The 20,348-nt window shown below is 41.2% G+C and overlaps 2 protein-coding genes across 4 annotated transcripts in view; both read left to right on the top strand.

Annotated features, from left to right (window-relative positions):
• Positions 1-284: 284 nt before the first annotated feature.
• The window catches only part of cadm2a (cell adhesion molecule 2a), a 239,743-nt gene continuing 219,679 nt past the window's right edge, over positions 285-20,348 (top strand). For all 3 annotated transcript variants that reach the window (XM_080867472.1, XM_080867473.1, XM_080867471.1), the window contains exon 1: positions 285-739. In XM_080867472.1, the coding sequence (XP_080723598.1) occupies positions 679-739 (61 nt within the window). In that variant the 5' untranslated portion in view covers positions 285-678. The remainder of the gene's footprint in view (positions 740-20,348) is intronic.
• Positions 15,849-19,372, top strand: LOC308387435 (uncharacterized protein). The gene is made up of 4 exons (XM_080867474.1): positions 15,849-16,314; positions 17,119-17,313; positions 17,402-17,478; positions 17,735-19,372. Exons 1-4 carry the CDS (start codon positions 16,285-16,287, stop codon positions 18,372-18,374), a joined length of 942 nt encoding a protein of 313 aa, XP_080723600.1. The 5' UTR covers positions 15,849-16,284; the 3' UTR covers positions 18,375-19,372.

Raw genomic sequence — 20,348 nt, 5'->3', positions numbered from 1 at the left:
ACAAGCTTTGTCCACTTTCCTGTGCGGGGGGGAGGGGGATTAACTCATCTCACTGACCTTCCTTCTGCTGAGACTGAATCATATTTTAACAGTGAATGTCTAAAACCTTGTTGAAAGCGATATTTCTTGCAGTATGCATCGCGCACGCGCATGGCACACGCAAACGCACAGACGCTCTCCCCTCCAGCTTCCCTCCCCCGCGGGTCGTTCTGATTGGTTCACCTTTCATGTCAGTCAGAACCGTGTGGGCGGGACTCAAACAATCCACTCGTGTTCCCTTCGCTGTGGACGCCACAGCAGACCAAGAGCGGGGCAGACAGTAGTAAGGCAACGGCATTCATCCTGTTACCGGAGGACAACTCTTCTTGGTTCCTGAGGTTTTCGGTTCCTGTTCAGAGGACCGGAAACTAACTCTACACCTTACTGGCGGTGCATTTGTGAAAGAACACCCAAAATATTGTTTTTGATGACCGAGACTTTTTACGTATTCCAAAGCAAGACAGATTGCGGGTCGGGAAGTCGGTTTGCATTAACCCCGTTCCCCGTCTCCAAGAGACGCACAAAAGGCACACTCCCAAGTCTACCTGGATAAGCTGACAAAGCCGTCCGGTTACAGATCCAGAATTGGAGAGGAGAAATAAGCGCGGAAAGACGGGAGCAAGACAAGGGGAAGACAGGATGAAACTCAAGAGTCATTTGATTTTCACCCTCTACACTATTTATGGGATTCTTCTTAAAGGTGAGCCTGGGACGGGTGGTGCGTACGTGCGTGAGTTGTCTATGTGCGTGATGTGTATACGCGCATGTTCCAGGCCAACAGCAGGGCAGGATAAACCCTCTCCGTTACACACACACACACTCACAGATAGAGCTTCTCATTCACATGTGCTATACGTGTCTCTGTGCCTGCGCGTATACTGTATACGTGTGTTGAATGGATGCGCGTTTGTCTGAAAACGCGAGGCAGCTAGAGAAGAAAGCGTGCCCTGTAACAGCCAGGTTGGCTAGAATATCCTGTTTTCATAAATGTATGCACTGGGCACGGGTCCTCAACCCAAGCGCGAAAGCCTAAAGTCTGTCGTATCTGTGTCTTTATGATGTTGATGTTGTGTCCTGTGCGTGATTGGTTGTCCAAAAAAAGAGACACACCTCAAAATGATCACAATAACCGTCCCCCGCGGTTGTTTTTGACTTGCAGCACTTAAATGAGTGCCGGAGACACTGGCAGCTTTTTGCGCACCGAACAGTTTGGCACTGCTCGTTAAGGCAGCTTTAGAAGCTCTTTGACATGCGGAGCTTTTTGTTTGCTGAGTGCATTTCCCTGTTTTAATTCATGATCGAGACTTATGTTTAGTCTGCTCTGTAGAGATATCTGCGTTTTTGCGTACGGTCAGCTCGGGCGGCTTGTGCGTAAGTAACGATTTAAGGAAGCCTGGATTGACGACCACACGTACATGGGTTGATATGGGATTGGCAGAGTTTTTGTGTTAAATTCTCAAAAGTTTTCATTCCGAAATGATTGCTCATAATCTTAATGTCCTTCACTCAGATTAAGCCTCACAGTGCTAGTATAAAATATACTGTACAACTAATTTCCGATTTCAGTTGAGTCTTAAAGGTGTGTGATTTCAAAATATTCTGTTATTTCAACCTTCTTATTTATTTTTGACGACTATAAACAGCTTGCAGCTGTGTTTAGGCATCAGATAATCCAACTGTAAACATGAGTAAGGTGACATTGGGGGTCAAGGTCAACTGCTTTTACTAGGAATGCAACATTGGCAAAGACTAGAATCCCAACAAAGTGGTAATTTTTCAGTTTTTGTTTTGACATGTTAACTTCTTTTAAATGGAGACACACATAAATGTCCATAGATCAGATGGCAAATGCCATCTTTGATATTATGATTATTAAACGTTTGTCGGTTTGGAATGTATATAAAAGAAAAAAAAAAGAAAATGTGCTGTTGTGGTATTTTAGACTCTGATTTTCAGAATACACATTATACTGAAACCACTGAAAACCTGATGCAAATTCTACTGTACATTTCAGCATCATTTTTACATAAATTCTCCGTAACCTCTATATTAAGCGCTGGATGGTGTTCAGCCCTTTAGGCATCCAAATTGACATTATAGTATTCCTATTTATGTACAAAGTAAAAGAGGGAACACACAGGTTCTTGAGATTCTGGAATGGACCGGCAGGAGAGGGGATGAATTTACTTTGACACAACTGTTAGTCTCTCAGCAGGGCCACGTTTGCCACACAAACCTTTTAGTCCGCTTCACCCCCCGTTTCAAATGATATCATGATGTATTTAAAGAACTGCGTGGCAAATGTATCAACATGAAAGGCAAAATTAGCGACATCTTGACTTGAGGAAAAAGAGAAATCTCAAATAAGAGAGCATTTGTGCTTGATTCCCTTGATCATTTGTTGTTGTCTCTTTGAAGTGCACGTGTGTGTGCATAAGAGCGAAATGAGAGAGAGCAGTCCTTTCTTAATAACCGCATGATTAGAGCAATTCTTGACTTAATGAATGGCTTTGTAATAAGGTATCTCAGGGTATATCTGACAGCTTCCATTGCAGGATTTACTGATGTTCCAGAGCCTTTCTTTTTCCTGCTCATTCTCTTAAGGCTGGCATGCTCTGTGAGTATGTGTGCATTCGATTATGGGTATGTGTGTTTGCATATATTCCTATAAATGCGTGCCCTATGTTTATAGCTTATGTTTGAAGAGGCCTTAGCAAAGCCATAAGCATTCCGCCAACAGCAGAGCTCGTTGCATGTGTGGCTCCCCACCACACACACACACTCACATGAGGCTCTTTCCCTCTCGTCCTAACCCTGAAGAGGATAACGCTAGGCTGCTTGATTTGAACAGTCATCTCTAGGTGCAAGGCCTATTATTGCATAGGTTTCACACAGCAGGCAGTTCAGCCTCCACCTGAATGAAGTCTATCAAGCCGAAGACATATCCGCGCGCTCCGTAAATGACAGCTGTTTCAGCCCCTCTGGCCTCAAGCCAGCTGGCATCAAGAGATCCCGAGACTCTAAATTTCTGTCACCGACGAGACCTGCGCCACATATAGTGCGAACGCGAAATGTTGTGATGGAGGTCGTTGTTTACCAACAGCCCGAGTTGTTAGCATATTATTCTGTGTGTTTCATGTGCCCATGCCGTAGCCAGAGAAAACAGCCTGTTATGCAAATGGGTCTCTTACGTAAGCGCTCAGGGCTGAGCAGCAGGCGAGGGGAGATAGAGGCAGCGAGTGACAGAGAAACAGGGAGATGTTCTAGAATAGAGGAGTTGATGTAAGAGTAATGTGGGAGCAGAGGTGTGGAGGAGGAATGTGCAATCTCCTCAACTAAAGTGTGTGATATGTGCGCTGGTTGTTGTTTGCTGTTTGGATGCTAGTTTATCTTTGCTGCTCTGTCTGTTCCTTGTCGCTTTGCCTGCCTGGCAGTCTGTCTGTTTTGAACTCTGATCTTGCTACCCTAAATACAGACCCCCGCTGAGGGATGTGTTTATCCCTGCAGTGAGTCTAAGCTGCGGAAGACTGACCCTCCATCCCTCTGTACTTCCGTCCATCCCTCCCTCTCTTCATCCTCCCATCCTGGTGTGGAGCTTTGTACCACAGCAGCGTGGGAAAGCTTCTGATAACAAGCAGCCTTGTGTGTGTGTGTGTGTGTGTGTGTGTTTACAGAGCCACTGATTACACGGGAAAAACAAGATTTCTGTCTTTCGTGCTCACTTGCACTTTCCCTCCCACTTCTGTGTGCGTGCGTGTGTTTTCACGGTCGTGCTTTGACGCAAACCGCATGTGGTGTACTCCGGTACCTTTTACCCGGGCTATGAAGCTCCGGTACTGAGAACACTCAGTCTAGCAACACTGGCACTATGTGCATTGCATAGTACACACACACACTTGGAGCTCCACTGTGGATTCATTGCTGCTCTGCCAAGGGATTTCCCATGATCAAAGCCAGTCTTTTGTTAGTCCAGGTGTTAAAAAAGTTAAAACAGAAAGGAGGAGGAGGCTGGAGGGGAACATAGTAAGATTCAGAGCTTACACGCTCTTCCGCTCTTCATGGCAGAGCAGAGATGTGTCACTCCAGAACTGCTCCAGAAGAAAAAAAAAAGCAAAAACATTGTGATCCTGCCACCTGTTCCAACTGTTTCCATATCACTAAACCAGTGCATGTGGACAGGTTTTGCTTGGGAATACAAAGCTATGATAAGTTAAATACAGAGACTCTTTTGCTGTATTTAAACACAGGGATAAAATGAGGCAAGAAGAGGCAGGAGGCCAAGCATTGTTAAGCTTAATACACATGTTGTCGCAGATGGCAGAGATTCAGAGGTGGCAAAAACACATGTAGTAAGACACATGGGCGAAATAAAATGTTTTTATGCAAATGTCCTCCAGTGTGTAGAGTGCTAGCCAATAGCTCAGTTACTAAACCAGTCTGTGGAAATCTCTGAGGCATTTATATGAGCCTGCAAAATAGGATGCACCCACACCGAGTGACGCAGCAGAGACACCAATGCCAGGCAGACGGAGTGTCATTGTTAAACCACACAACTTCAGAAGTGTTTGTTATATAGAGGACTTTATCAAGCTGAAATTCAACTCAAAATTCCAAAAATAAAATGAACTGATTTTTTTTTTAAGTCGTGGAATTCTTTCTGTCATGATGAAAACTGCAGAAAACATTGCCAAATTGGTATGTGCCCATTGCTAAGTATCTCCAGATATGAAGTGGTGGCATGACTCATCTTGCCTGTAGGATGGGCTGGCTGTGGTTCCAAAGGTAGAACAGAGTGTCTGTGATTTTAAGTGTCCTTGGGCAAGATGCCGCACCTCAAACCTTAGTGTGTGTCTGTGTGTTTGTGAAGTAGAAAGCGCTGTATGTATTAAATGTATTGATATGAATGAGAAAGTATTAAATGTGGCTTATGTATGATGTGCTTTTAATGCAGCTAGAAAAGCGGTGTATAAATGCCATTTACCTTTCATTGCATGTCTAAACACAGTGACATATGTGCTGATGTTTTTTATGTACGTTCAATGCTTCCAGGTCGACCCATTTTGCAGGTAAACGCACAAATCAAATAGCTTTAAAGCAGACACGCAGCTTGTTGAATTCTATAATGCAGGGTTTTACAAATCCTGCTGACTATCACCTGAAATATAGAAATAGTCTTGAATGATTTTCTGTCTGATACTGTGGTCTTTTTAATCACTGCACATTTCAAGTGTAAATGTTTAAAAAAAAACAACCTTTGCAGTTATGCTGCCAGGCAGAAGTTCAAGAGCACGTCATATTTAGAAGTAGTATAAGTGGTATTTTAATTTTAATAAATAGTATATTAGATTAACCCTGTTGACAGACGTTTTCGAGTAGATTCATATGCTCATGATGCTGTTAGAGAACTGAAACACAGAAAGTGCCAAACAAACCTTTTCCCTCACAAATAAACATCTTTGTAGTGAATCCGTGTAGAATAAATGTAGATTTGTATTTTGGTGTCAGGGCTGTGTTTCGTATCTCTTAAGCAAAGTGTAATTTAAAGGCAGCCCAAAGCGTGAGAAGGGAGAGATCAAATGCAGCTTTCCGTGGAGAATGGTGAAAATACAAGCCCACAGGTGGATTTGGCTGCAGCAGCGGCATCAGCAGACAGCAAGTTTGCACCCTAAATAGACCTCCCGGTAGGAGAAATAAGTGTGCGAGCTCAGCTAACATATCAGCTGATGGGGCTTTTCTTCAAAGTTAAAATGCTGCTTTTTATGTGTACAAGTAAGAAGATGAACTAAAGTGCTTGTGTCAATGTATGACGTTCATCAGCCTGCTCTGACCACAGCACTGATTCAGTATGATGCGTCATTCTCATGAAGGTACTTAAGGATAGCCGTTTCATTCCATCTTTTAGGCAGACCTCTGTGTTTAGCTGCTTTTAGTTTGAGTCTGACTACAGAGAGCAGATATCATCTCACCCTGAAAATTAATCACACGCGCACCCATCGGGAAGGAGACAGACAGCGTTATTGGGTGTTAGTGTGTCTGTGTGTACGCATGCTTGCATATGTGATGTCTGTATTAGCAGTGAATTCCAAAGGATTAGCGAGTAGCTAATCTGAAGCTCCAGTCTTTGACAAACCATGTGTTACTAATCTCAAACACTATGGAATAAAGAGACACAAACACAATCACCTTTTGGATTAAAGCTCTCCCTACAGAGAGTGTTGCAGGGACAGTGTCTTTTCACTTTTGCTCAAAACAGTACAAGAACATTCAGAGTGAAAAGTAAAGGAGAAATGAAAGAAAACTAAAGATAGCTGCATTGTTTTCTGCTTCTTTATTTTCTTTCTTAATCTCACACACATACAAAGACCTTACAGAATCGAATGGGCTGATTTGATGTGCTTTCAGTTTAACCTACTGTGCTCTTCAGGTTATCATAGGGTTTCCTGTCTGAGAACTCTGAGCCTTGATAAGTTCTTTATATTTTATTCCATGTGCTCTTTCATCTGACAGCTTCTTTTCCCACAATTCACAGAGGGCCAGAGTCAGTGTAAGAGTGTAAGAGTGATTTCCTTGCCGTGCCCCGACGGTGTTATTTGTTTGTGGACTCTGTTCCTAACAGACAAAATAATTTGGCCAGCAAAGTTAGCCCATATTATGTACAGAAAGATACTCACAGAGCTATATTTTCTGTATACAGTAAGTAAACATGTACAAATGTGAAAACAAAAACCCGGCAGTGTGGAGGAAAAAAACCAAAAACAAAACCTGCCAAATCTCTTGTTTTCATGGTCTGCATTTGCTCTGATAATATTGACCCAACGTGGGATGCAGCTTCAAAATCTTGGCTTTTTTTCCCCACTTTATTGCTGCTCTTTTGGTGGCAAAGATTCATCTTTCCCTGTCCGCGTGCACACATATTTGTTTTCATCAAATCTGAGTTGTCAGGAAGAGTTTACAGGAAAAAACGGTGAAACATTTTGGAAGCAGACCAAAACACAATAGGGTAGAGAGAGAGAGAGAGATGCAACTTCAGGGCTAAAGATTTGAGGCGTTTTTCTAAATTCTTTTTTGTCTTCTTGTATAGTCTGGTCGAAACAGGAAATGAACCCGTATCCGTGGAGAATCCCACAGGTGCACTCACAATCTCTGCTTCTGTTTCATAAAGCAACCCCTTAAATGGCTCGCATCCTTTTTTGCATTTCCTCCTAATGATGATTCTACATTTTTTTTAATGGATGGCAGCACTTTATCATTGCTATAATTTACTTTTAAATCAGCGTTAAAATGCAGCTGCGTTAGTGGCAGCTGCATAAAACTTTCCGTGCATATACTTCATTTTAATTTAATGGTTCTTTTATATTCTGCAAAACACCAATTTGGCCCTTAACTGCTTAACTTGTGCATATACATTAACAATATGGAAGTATTACATGATACTAATTGAAAAGCAGGATTTACGACATCCACAATTGCACAACTATGCACTTGTTTTACCATTATGGTCTCAAAGGAAAGCTAAAGCTAATTGAAATATAATTCCCCAAAGACACATGTTCATGTTAATTGACGCTATGTGCGCCTCTATTTGTGTGTGCGCGCACTTGAGTGTGTATGTTTTTTGTATTCGTCTTATCGCCAGAAGTCACTTTCTAGTCCCTTGTCTAATCATCAGCTGGAGGGTCTCCTCACATCTTAATTTAGTCTGTGGGAGCTATTAAGCACCCTTTTGCATGATCACCATTCATAAACACATCTAATGTAGCAAAGTTATTCACTTAGAATCTCCTGATGTTGGCTCAGACTCAGATCAAATCGGTATTTTCACCGTAAATCACCTTAACTCAGTTTTTACCAAATTGTTATTTCAGGACTTTAGATCCGAGAACAAGTGGAGGACTGTGTGTACTTGTGTGCATGGGTTTCTGTGTGTGTGTGTGCATGTGTGTGAAACTGGAGATTATATTTAAAGGCTGTAATTCAGTGATTACTTTTGAGAGCTACAAGTGTGAAATTTCATCCGGTTAAAAAGATTTTACACCATAAGCCCATACACCTGTTTACAGACACACAATTACACAAAACACACACACACACATCAATTGTAAAAAGATGCAAAGTGGGCATTTGGAAGAAGACTTTTCTTCGTTGCACTTGGTACACTTCTTGATATGTGTAAATGTTGACATTCGAATATATGCACGTATAGGCTCTCTGTGTATACACAGGCTGCACTGTATGACATCTGTAGATCAGCTGGGGTCTGTGTCATATACGTTTTTATAGCAGTATGGATCCAGCTTGTGAGTATTTCAAAATCTTATGTGGCTTCTAAGTTTAGACTCTGGCCGCTCTGTGTGTAGAAATTGCTCCAGGCCTGTTGTACAGGGGAGGGAAGATGGAGTCAAGTGAGACAATTTATAACAGTTAAAAACCAAATGAACTGAGACCCTTGGCTTGGGTGAGCGAGCGGCAGCATACATAATGTGCCTTAGGGATTTCTTCTCTGCACACATTGTGCTACGCAGTGTTGCGAGTGTGTGTGTTTATGTGTGCGTGTGTGTGTCCAAGCTAGCAAACACGTAGCACACAGAAACACGCACCCCTCTCTGCCATCTGTCTCTGTTTGCCACAATGCAAATCCATTATATGCTACACAACATTATTCCCCCCATCCTAAGTGGCACACACCCCTAAGCTTACTTCCACTATCCTCCTCGGTGGAACGGTGACAATTTGCTACCACATACACATCTTTGTTAAAGATGCTGTGGCATGTTTCCAGCTGGATTTTAATACATATTTTCATGCTCCATTTAAATTTTTTCGTAACTTCGCGTTTAGCATCGAAGCGCTGAGATTTTACAAGCCTGTTTGCTTGTTACTGCTGCCTCATGTGGAAATTAGTGTGGTGATTTATTTATTTTTATTTCCAATTGGTCCCTTTCGAACCATCGCTGGACCCTAATAATCCTGCTTCATCCAGTTATTAATTTTTGCATTTTGGCAGACAGACTGAACTCAAGCACATGCACAGACACACACACGCACACACTGCATGAATCTGGGTAAGGCTTGGCTCAGTAGTTTTATAGCTAACTCATCTCCAGTTCTAATCAAAAAGCTTCCCCAGCCCTGAACCTCCTGCTGAGGAAACAAAGAAGTTATTATGTTTTTAAATGGTCTCCAATTACGGGTAATTTCACCGCCTATCTTAAAGCTATTTGCTTTTCTCTCACTTTGCTCCGGTTGGGTTGAGCAAGCATTGTGCTTTGCAAAAACAACGAGCAGACAAGTTCGACATACAGCAGATGCATTCTTTTGGAAAGCAGAGCGGTCCCCTTTTTTTGCAGCCCTTTCCCGGCTCTGCTCATCTCTTATCATGAGAAATGGCAAACACAGTCAACTCAATTCCTTCTTTATCTTCCTCATTATTGTTTGGCTCACAGAACTCTCAATTACCCCGTCCATCTCTTATACAGTCAAAAGCTCCCACTGACTGAAGCTGGTAAATATTCTCACGTAGTTAGAATCTAGTGGGTCTCATTTGCGAGTGATGTTAATATACATATAAACATGTACACATGCTGTGCTTGAAACAATTTTCAAACAGTGTAATCTAATCAGTTAGCAGCCTGGTGCTGCATTTTTATGTTTGAATAATTTTATGTTGCTGCACAGAGCCTTGCTGACAGTTTCGAATGTTAAATGGAGCCCCACCTGGGGAGTGAATTTGGTTTTGATGGATTTGGGTTTCATTTGTGTGTTGGGATTCTGGCAGTTGTCTTTTATTTTTAGTTTTTATGACATTTCAATGATAGAGGCACTCTTCAGCAGAAAATTTGTCAATCCAAGCATTTGATTAATACGTTGCACTCGCATTTTCTGACCATTTCACATCCAAATAAATTCTATATTTGCAGAGACTGAACTACACCGGATGCAAAATGCACAGGCAAACAATTAAAACTATGAATCACAGGTAGCCAGCAGTTTCTGATGCAAACTCTCAGCTTTGCTATTAAACCCATTTATTCATGGTAACTGTTTGCTTTACAAGACACTGAACGTGTTTAGCAATATTCCTTTTTTGAAAGTATAGTTTCTTCTTTTCTTACTGCTTCCTTAGCTTCCACTCTAAATTCGTACTATGGCTAAAATCCTAGACTCGTTTTCCCCGCATGCAAATGCTGCTGTATGTGTATCCAGTTCAAATGGACCAGCTAATGCTAATCTCTGCTAATCCTCTGAGAAGCACCCTCAGAACAACATTATCATGCTACTCTGTAGCTGAGATGGATAGTGGGAGAGAGGGGACAAAAATGGTGAATGGAGACATAAGCGGGGCAAATATTCAAACCTTAACAGATGACTCACACACACAGACACACACGCCAATCCTGGTCACCTGACTGTGTCCGCCTTTGCACAGACGCACACACAAAAGAGAGAGAAAGAGAAAGAGAGAGGGAACTCTCTAGGCGCAGTAGTATTAATGAAGCAGTGTTAACCACAGTTATACTGAGGAGGTAAGGGGTAGCCTACTGTTCAGGACTAAGTGGTGATCCTAAGCCTTTGCCTTAATGCACTGACCACTAATTCTGAGCCTCTAAACGACAAGAAGCCATATCTTTAGACTGTATTAGTTCCTCGACACAGGTGATCATAGTTTAGCTTGCTTGGGAGGAAGCCTTTAATCCTAGTACCACCATTTTGACCTCATAGGCATTATGTTTGTAAAACTGAAGTCCCTTAGAGTAACATTTGAATACGGTAGCAACTTACTTAGCTAAGGCGATTCTCAGAAATGTACACTGTAGGAATAGTACAGTTTACATAGATTTTTTTTATTGCTTGTGTTTTTATTGAGATTTACATGCTCGTGCCCGTATGGGATTGCGTTATTTTCGAGCCTTTAATCAAAAGCTGCAGTTTTGATACGTTTTCCTGACGTCAGCGCCTGTGCTTTCTTTGATGTAATCTTATGTCCCACGTAATGTAGCTCTGCTTGTAAGTAAAATGAAACTGATAAGTCAAAGATAGTCATGCAATTGATTAATTGCAGTCTTGCACTTGTACTCTAGCGCTGCTAATTCGCACACTACTTGCACATTCATGATGTTTACAAGGAGACATTGCAGCATGTATAGGCATGTCCCTCCCACAGATAGCAAATATGACATTTAAAATCAACGCCACTTTTCCAGTTTAAATTAAGTGAAATGCTGAAATCACTGACATTATGGTACATTATTTCTGTGCGTGGCACAGCACAGCACAGCAAGGCGCTGTTTGAAAAAAAAAAAATCATAGAAAAAAAAATTAAGCAAGACGTATCAGAGACTAGGGCTGAATTAACTCGAAGCAAGTAGACATTTACTTGTTAATTTGTATTAAATTGGGCCTTTTAAAGTATGACACTACACCAAACAGAATGATTGCTTGGACCACTTGCATTGCTTTCATCCCTTTCCAGCTCGATTCTCAAAATTAGCAGCATAACTCCTGAAGTAGCAGCTCTCCTGATATCCAGTGGGTACTTATCATTCAAAGGAGGCCACCTCGATAAAAGAGATAACAAGAAAGCAGAACCGAGGAGGAAGGCGCAAGCAAAGACAGCAGAGAATTCACCAGGGGAAGGTGATGGGTTGTTTTCAGATGCTATGCAAGTATTTGTTGTGCCTGTGGCTTGGCTGGTGTTCTGTATGACATGCTATTGGCCACTGCTGTGTCAACACTGTCTTTAGGTCTCACTATGATAAGATGACATGAGACAGGAATGGGGGTTACAGCAAAACACTGTGAGTGCCTGCGACACAAAATGGGTGGAAGGTGAGGGAATGTGAGAATTCAGAGGATGTGGTGGTAACAGGATGGATGAGGGGAGAATAGAGGAATTCCCCAGTGCAGTGGGGGGGAAAAAATAAGAGAGCCCCCAAAAAAAAGAACAGCAGCCACGCATGAAATATTCAGGAAATGAGACTTGACACATCTTCAGACTTGTCCTCAAACACCTAAACTCAGGCACAACATCTCACAAACGCAAGTGGTATTCACAAAGAGTTTGACGCATTTATTATATATCACAATGAAGAGATGGAGCCTCACAGGGTCTGTATCACTTCTGCTATGTGAATGCAGAAAAAAAGGTTGGGTTTTCTATTTAAGTTTCAGCAATTCATACAAAGCACACACATAGCATATAGATTTTGATGTCAGTCATTCTTATAGTTTTATGAAACATGCAGACCCCCGGATGTGAAAGCTGCTGGGCTGCCCTCCAGTTAGTAATGCAGCAATGCAAATGTGTTTCAGTCGAGAAAGAAAGTTGTGTCACATGTTTTCACTTCACTACTTTGTCTCTCTTTTTGCATCTCCTTTCGCTCTTCTACCATCTCTCTCCTGGATATTTCGTTTCTCTCTCACCCCCGACACCACTCTCTCCAGTGTCACCCTTGGCTTTCATCTTGCCAGGGTGCTTCCTTTATAAGAATACTCCAATTGGCTGACAAGCGCCCTTGTCAGACACCATTCATTGCACTTGCGTAGATATGAAAAGTGTTTTAACAAGCACCGCTGAGTTTTGCAGTGTAGTGGAAACTGCATACCAATGGCAATGCAGATCCTGTGACCGAATTAAAGAAGCTGTGAAGTTTGGGAAAATTTATGTTGATGTCCTTGTCAGACGTTAAAGTTTTACTACAGCACCCACAAGGTGGTGAGTAACTACAGTTGATTTTGTTTTGCTGTTATCCGTAGGTAATTTGGACAGCAGTGAACTGGATTCTGAGCACATTTTGTGAATTTGATTTACCAGAGACAGAGGTGACAATTAAATTTTATTCTTAAAAAAGAGCACTCAATCATGGCTATCACAGAAGTGACTTCCACTGGATATTTATATACTGTGGCACATAGTGTATAATTAGGTGTGTTAATAGTTAACTATTAATTATTAATGATTATTATTTTAAGACTTTCTTTCTCATTTATAATCTCCATAGACTGCTGTCTGGAGACTGGTTGACAAAAGCAAAAGAGCAATGTACAGCAGCCATTTATTCAGCAAGTGACATCTGGACAGTTGAGTAAGAGACATACCCATCTGATTAGTGATTCTACTTTAATTGGGCCTTTTTGATAGATTCACAGCTATTAAACCTGGGAGGACAAAAAGAGGTAAAAATAACAAAAAGGTGTTCCTAACAACAAGTTTGAAGCTTTTAGATTATTTTTGTCGCATCTTGATGTTGCGCTTTGTAGGTAGTCGCCTGTCCACTTGTCTTGTGGTAGTCATCTTGTGGCTGCAGACCAGTTTTGTTTTGTCTTTCGTTTTTTTGTAGCACCCATACTCACCAGAGTCAGGCCAAGTTTACTATTTAGGGATGTTTCAGGTTTCTCAGAACTAATGTGTGCCCATGTTATAGTATTGTTTCATCTGTGATTATAGACTGTGTGTTTAGTCTTAGGTGGTTGCTAGGCAACGCAATGACGCCATAATATGTCAAGCATACTGAATGTTTTGTGGATATACATTAAATTTTATCGCTATTGAAATGATGCAAATGCTTTTTGATGGTGATATCAGAGCATGATGCTACAAATGGGTCATTTTAACACTGGTAGGTGGTTGCTAGGCAACACGATGAGACAATATCTGATTTAGATAAGAACCTTCATGGACCTAAGATGTACCTGTGTGTCAAGTTTGCTGTTAGTCTCAAATTATGTGTAACAGTACGAGCAGAGCAGCCTAGTGAAAATCTGGGCAGCTGTTGGAAATGACGATACAGACGCCGGTGTTTTGGTACCAGTGTTTTGTTGAGAGAATGATCCATTCCTTCATTAAAACACTGAACTCAATAATGTTTTTATGATCTTTCACTTATTTATCTGTGATGTTTGAATTTGTGAATATCTTTCCAACTGTAACTATGTCCTAAGTATGTGCACAGAATATTCACAATAGTTTGTGCACAAACTGTCAAGGTTTGCACTGGCACACCATGTGGAGGGAGGAAGAGGATCCAGATGCAGACACTTGAAACAAAACTATAATTTAACAAAAGGCAAGCCGTTTATTTGTGGCTGGGAAAAGATACTAAACAAAAGCTGGATGCACACTGAGGCAAAACTAATTAGAAATAAACTTGGAAAAACTAAATGCTAAACATAAGAGACAAAGACATGATTAAAAAACCTGACCATGAAAAACCCTGGAAACATGACGAAAACTCAACAGACGACCTGGCAAGGATTGAGTGAAAACACAGACTAAATGCACACAGGAGATGATCAGGGGAAGTGGAAACAAATGCTGAAACAGCTGATTAGAATGAACATAATGACGCCACAAGGGAAATGAAACTAAACACAATGAACATGGGACGGACCCCTTCAAAATAAAACAGGAAACATAATGAGACGCAGACATTGACAACACGAGCTTGACAACATAAGACATGCAGACATGAAACACATCAAGGGCAAAATACAGGGGTGAAGACACAAGGGGAATCTAATAAACTATAACAGGGCAACATAGGCAAAATAGAAATGAACTTAGCTAATGAACTTAAACATAAACCATAAACATCAAAATATATTAAAACTCAAAACGCTGGATCAAATGACCCAGGATCATGACACAAACTAATCCAAACATAATAATCAGCTGGTAAAAAGTGACCTCGATGTATATATTTGTCCCCTGTTAGTACAGTTTATGTGTACTAAAAACGTATTAAATAACACTTGTTGATTTATACAGTAAACAGAGCAAAATATTATTCATATTTTAGTTTCCTCAGAGTGGCCTCTGATTGCCTTGAGCACTGTTTTCCAGACTAACGGCGGTATCTTAAACAGCTGCAGGAGATCTCTAACAGAAATTGATTGAGTGACTAACCTTTTTTACTTTCTGCACAAGTTCACAGCAAGTCTTTAACAATCAGATAGGCATTAGCGGGATAAAATGGTACTTCACAGCTGTAAAGGTCTGCTATATCATTATGTTATTTCTGTTCTATTTTGGTTCACTGTCCTGGTCAAATACGTAAGTGGAACTCTGTGTCCTTAAAGTAGCTTTATCTTTTGCAGCCAGCCTACAGCAAAGAAACAAAAACACTGGCTGAAAAGAAGGGGGTGACATCATGAGTGTTCTACATTGACCACATAATGATATAAGCCACAAGGATACTGTCTCTGAAAATAGATAGAGGGTTTTCTTTATAGACCATGACATATAATTTTCTTTGTTCTGAGGTATACATGCAGTGCTCTGTTTCTGTCAGAATGTACCCAGGCTGTACTGATGTAACTGTTACACTACAAAGCTATGTTCTCCAGGTTTCATTTTTTGTCCTTTACCCTTGTGTTCTCTATCTGACTATCCCTGGATAAAGCAAGACTTGAGCTTTAAATCTGCACAAGGCCAGTTCAGCTGCTTAAAGGTTATGTGCATTCAGATAATTTCAAAAGGCTTAGATAATTTACAGCTAGGCATTTTTGTGTCTTGCACTGCACAATATGCATATAGCCTATAAACACCAATTGTATTTAAAGCTTTCTAAAATAACTTTTGGATTTTGGCTTCTACCTAGATTTTAAATATATCATTGGCATTAATGAATTTGACTTAAAATATGATAAGAAGATGAAGGTGTTGAGAAATCTAATTCAAAATGTATAGTTGGAGCACCAAAAGGCACCCAACAGTGTGGAAAATTCATGAATGCATTTCAGATTATCTTATACCACATTAAATGAAATGACACATTCTTCTTAAAGACAGAAAGCTGTTTATCTAGTCAATAAAATGATGCAAGTTGGGCACGTCATTGCTTGTTTTGATATGGTTATGGTTTGATTTGAATGCTGCTAATTGTAGAGGAACAAAATAATATTAAACATGACATCTGAGCAACTATTGACTCAAATGTGCTGCTACCTTGTAGTGACAAAAAAAATGCATTATATGTTTAGTTCCCATTCATTGGCTTTTGAGCATGCTAACATATTTCTTCATTTTAAATTAGTGTCCAATGAGCCAGGGACTGGAATGGACTACTTGCACTAACACTTCCGCGTTCTATGTAGTCCTGCCCCAGTGCTTCCGGTGCGGTTAAACCATGGCGACGTTCTACACTCGCTGCCTACAAGAGCTCCCAAAATTGAACATCACCGATGTTCATCGGATTTGCAGAGTGATGACTACCCCCGCCAGCAAATTAGATAAAGGATTTAAGTTATATGCTGCATCATATATACACAACTACGAAGGTAAGAAAACGTAAATTAACCGACAAAGAAACGCTAGCTAACGTCAAATGCAAACACTACGTTACTCCGCTATGTCCTTCATTTGATGTCAGTTCTCTACATTACATGTTTTCTTAAACGGTGTTTTATGTCGTCCTAAACTATAGTTGAGGTTTTCTTAACTAATGTCACTTTTGTAGTTAGACACTGTTATAATGGCGTTAGGTAGTTGGCTAACTATGGAGGTAGTTAACTACCTAATGCTACTCTTGCTAAGTGTAAAATATATATGTTTAAGACATGCTGAAATGAGTAATACAGAAATAATGCTAATGGTACTTGTATCTTTATTCAGTGTCCAATAAAGACAGGTTGTCAGGGGAGGTCGGTGTGAGAGCCCTGTGCTACAGGTCAATGAGGAAGAGTGAGGCACCACACAGACTAAGTGTAGGCAGGAAGCTGTGTAAAGTTGTTAATCCCCGTTCAGTGGGGTTCAGTTCATTTAAGCATTAGTTAAGTTCATTCCTAAAGGCCCATCAACTTGAATGTTTTCCTTGTCTCCCTGCTTTATCACTCCTAATTTGACTAGTCAGATAGTTAAATCAACGTGTGTTTGGGTGATCAGAAACATTTGACAACAAGTTAATACTGCAAATATACACAATCTAAGTTATTACAGTTATCAAGCATGGTTAAGTTGTTTTAATAGGGAGAGAAGGAAACACTAAGCATTCAGGAGGGTGCGTAACCATAACACTGAACTATGTTCCTGTTCAGCTCTTCCATGAAGATGTTACATTTTTAATTTTCGTTCTTTCTTCTTAGATTAAGCTTCTGGATTCATCGCCGGTGATACTGACACATAGCCAGTGCTCCTGTGTGGCAGGCGCTGTTATGTGCAATCACACAGTGGCATTGCTCTTCCAAACAGCACACTACTCACAACTCAGAGTGCCGGTTGTCCCCCCTGTGCATAGCTGCACGGAATCTGAACAGCAATGGCACAAGCCACGGACAGTGGTAATTTAAATGAGGTTAAAGTTTTTGAATTAGTCCATGTTTACATATGAACAGCAACACCATCCATAGTAAATGTGTCTTCTGTTAGGGTGTGAAGCCAGGACCCATCAACTCCATGATCTTCACTAAGCCGGTACCAAATAGAATGGCCCAGACTGGAGTACGGTAATTACATTTGTAAAATTTGGTTTCACGTGTTACAAATGTATGTTGCTATTTTTTTCATACATACATGTGTCAGAATAGGTATTAATTTACATACAACATTACACTTTCTGAAGACGGCTAACTCAGTCATGTACATATACATCCCAGTCTCTAACTTATGCACCACTGTTTTACACCTTTTAGTTTTTAGTTTAGTTGTTGTTCAGTATAACAACCTTCTTCCTTACATTATTGTCATTGATGTTTTCTTTAGGAGTGGCTTCTACAGAGGCATGGTGGGTCCGTTACCAGATCCCTGCTTGTTCAGAATAACGGAGGCATATGCAAAATTTAATATTGAGGACAGGCCACTTGTGACCACAATGAACATGAGACCTGACAAGCCCCTTGTGGAAAGTGCCTTTGGGCTGGTGCAGGAGGGCAGTGTTCTGTCATATCAGCAGCCGGTTTTGACAACCCGGTACATCACACTACACCGCGATGCACCACCAACACCGCATTTGCCTCTGGAGGGGTATGACATCTTGCCATCAGATTGTGTGTTTGTGTGCTCAGAAGAAGAGCTTCTGCATCTGAAAAGCTTGTCTGTAACTCTGGAAATGGCTCACAAAATAGAGGAAGCTACACGTGAGCAAAGCTCTTCGTCTGAGTGGCATCAGCTCCGCAGGCCCAGAGTGACTGCCTCTAGGTTTCGGGAGGTGTGTCACGTCAGAGGCCAGAGCTTGGCCGAGTCACTAGCAGAGCGTATATTGAAGGGAACAAGGCAGACAGCAGACATGAGGAGAGGAACTGAGATGGAGCCTGCAATAGCAGCAGAGTATAGTAGGCTAATGAATGTTAACTACTCACCCTGTGGTCTGGTCATTCACCCCATTGCTTGCTGCATCTCCTGATGGTGTTGTTTTTGACCCCAATGAATACCCCCAGTTTGGCTTCGTCGAATTCAAATGTCCCAATGTACAAAACTTTATTGACTGCAAATATGTGCAGATGGAATGTGGTACCCCTAAACTAAAAAAGAGCCACGCATATTACTGGCAAGTGCAAGGACAACTGCTCATCAGTGGGATGCAGTGGTGTGACTTTGTTGTGTGGGCACAAGAGGACTACCTAGTGCAAAGAATATACATGGATACAGATGTGCACAATGCAATCAGAGAAAAGGCAGACTATTTCTTTTTTTACATATATATGCCAAGATACCTGTGTTTGAAAAAATGAACAGTAAAAACATAGCAAAAAGAAAAACAGATCCTTCAGGCTGGCTGGAACAAAATAACTGATGTTTTATTTTCAATATATTTCATGAATTCTTTTGTTGTTACATGTTACCTTTATGTGACATCAATAAACTGTTATTTAAGCAATGGCATCAATTTAATTTTTAAAAACACACATTAAAACGTTGAATTTGTGCAGAACTTATTTACATGGTAAGTATTTAAAACTCCATGCCTAGCATACTGATATACATTTAGACAATAACACAACTGAACTGTAGAAAATGATAAATGGTATTTTTGATGTTCCAAAAGTTCAATGTCACTTATGATTTTAAAACGATTTAGTGATTTACTTTATAATTTTGATAAACAGTTTTGTTGAATCTGAATAGTAATATAGTAATATAATTAAACAGTATTATTAACATTAAACATTTGCAATGAATTTGAATTATCAATAACTGAAACTCAACTATCAGCACTCAAGTACCAGTTCTGTAATCAAGTATTGTCAGCTGAGAAGGAAGAAATGCAACTGTAGTGGCCTCAGCTGCAGGTCATTTTCCATAAGTTACTGGCACTGGTGTCTTGGGAAAAATCCATCTTGTCTCACTTAACCCATTTTTTAACTAATGCTGTGTTCTGGTAATTTGACAGCATACATGCCACTGCAAACAGTTGGTTGATATTATTATTATTATTATTTTTTTTTTTCCCTTTAAATGACATCAGAAACAGCAGTATGCGACATTACGTGATGGCAGAGCTTCAGTTCATCCTTTGTCATTTTTTTTTTTTTTTTTTTTTTAATAAATAGGACAGGGGGAATGAATGAGAGAGAGAGGGGGAGAGAAAGAAAGAAAACCAAAGGGGAGAAGAGACGGTGAGAAGGGGGGGGAAGAGAGAGAAAAAAAAAACAACTCCTGGGTCACCTGTATGGAGAAAAAAAACAAACAAACAAACAAACAAAAACAAACAGAGGAGACAGCAAACAACAAAGAGCAACATAATAATAGAGAAAACAAAGCACCATCACAATAAACTAGCTAGTCATAGATATCAGTATTTACTAAGTAATAAACGATATTGTGCAGCACGCAAGATAGACAGCGCACAGTGTGCTTTGAGGCAGCAGCCAAGAAAGCTTTAGTCCGCGTCTGTGAATACCCATGTGTGCATACCTGTGTGGATCAGCATGCTTGCATTCCAAAGGTTTCTCCATGTAATGATCTGCTAGGGAGTGTGGGGGGGGGCCACAGCCCCGTCCTCCAGGGTGTGAAGCGGGTATGGAGGAGATCAAAACTCCAGACATCCAGAGGCCCCCAGAACACAAGAGACCATGGAAGACCAACAGAGGGGCAGCCGCGCCACTGTCCCAGTAAGAGCTGAGGAGAGTCCCAGATGAGGGCTCGCCCAGCAGCCGCGGAGCAGAAGTCAGGGGGAGTTGCAGTGACGCGCCCGTGAGCTCCGCCAGCCCCCAGCTGCGCCTGAGTGACCGAGCCCTAGGCCGAGAGGCCGGGGGCACCCCACCTCCAAAGGGGCCCGAGCGAGCCCCAGGCCCCAGGCCCCGACAAGCGGCCGCCAAGGAGTGAGCCGGTGTGCACCCGGACGCCCACCCCCAGACACAAAGAACCACCAACACAC

This window comes from Rhamphochromis sp. 'chilingali' (assembly GCF_963969265.1).
Source record: "Rhamphochromis sp. 'chilingali' genome assembly, chromosome: 19".
NCBI lineage: Eukaryota > Metazoa > Chordata > Actinopteri > Cichliformes > Cichlidae > Rhamphochromis > Rhamphochromis sp. 'chilingali'.
The sequence above is the reverse complement of the archived record's forward strand: the minus strand, read 5'-3'. Positions and strand labels throughout refer to the sequence as shown.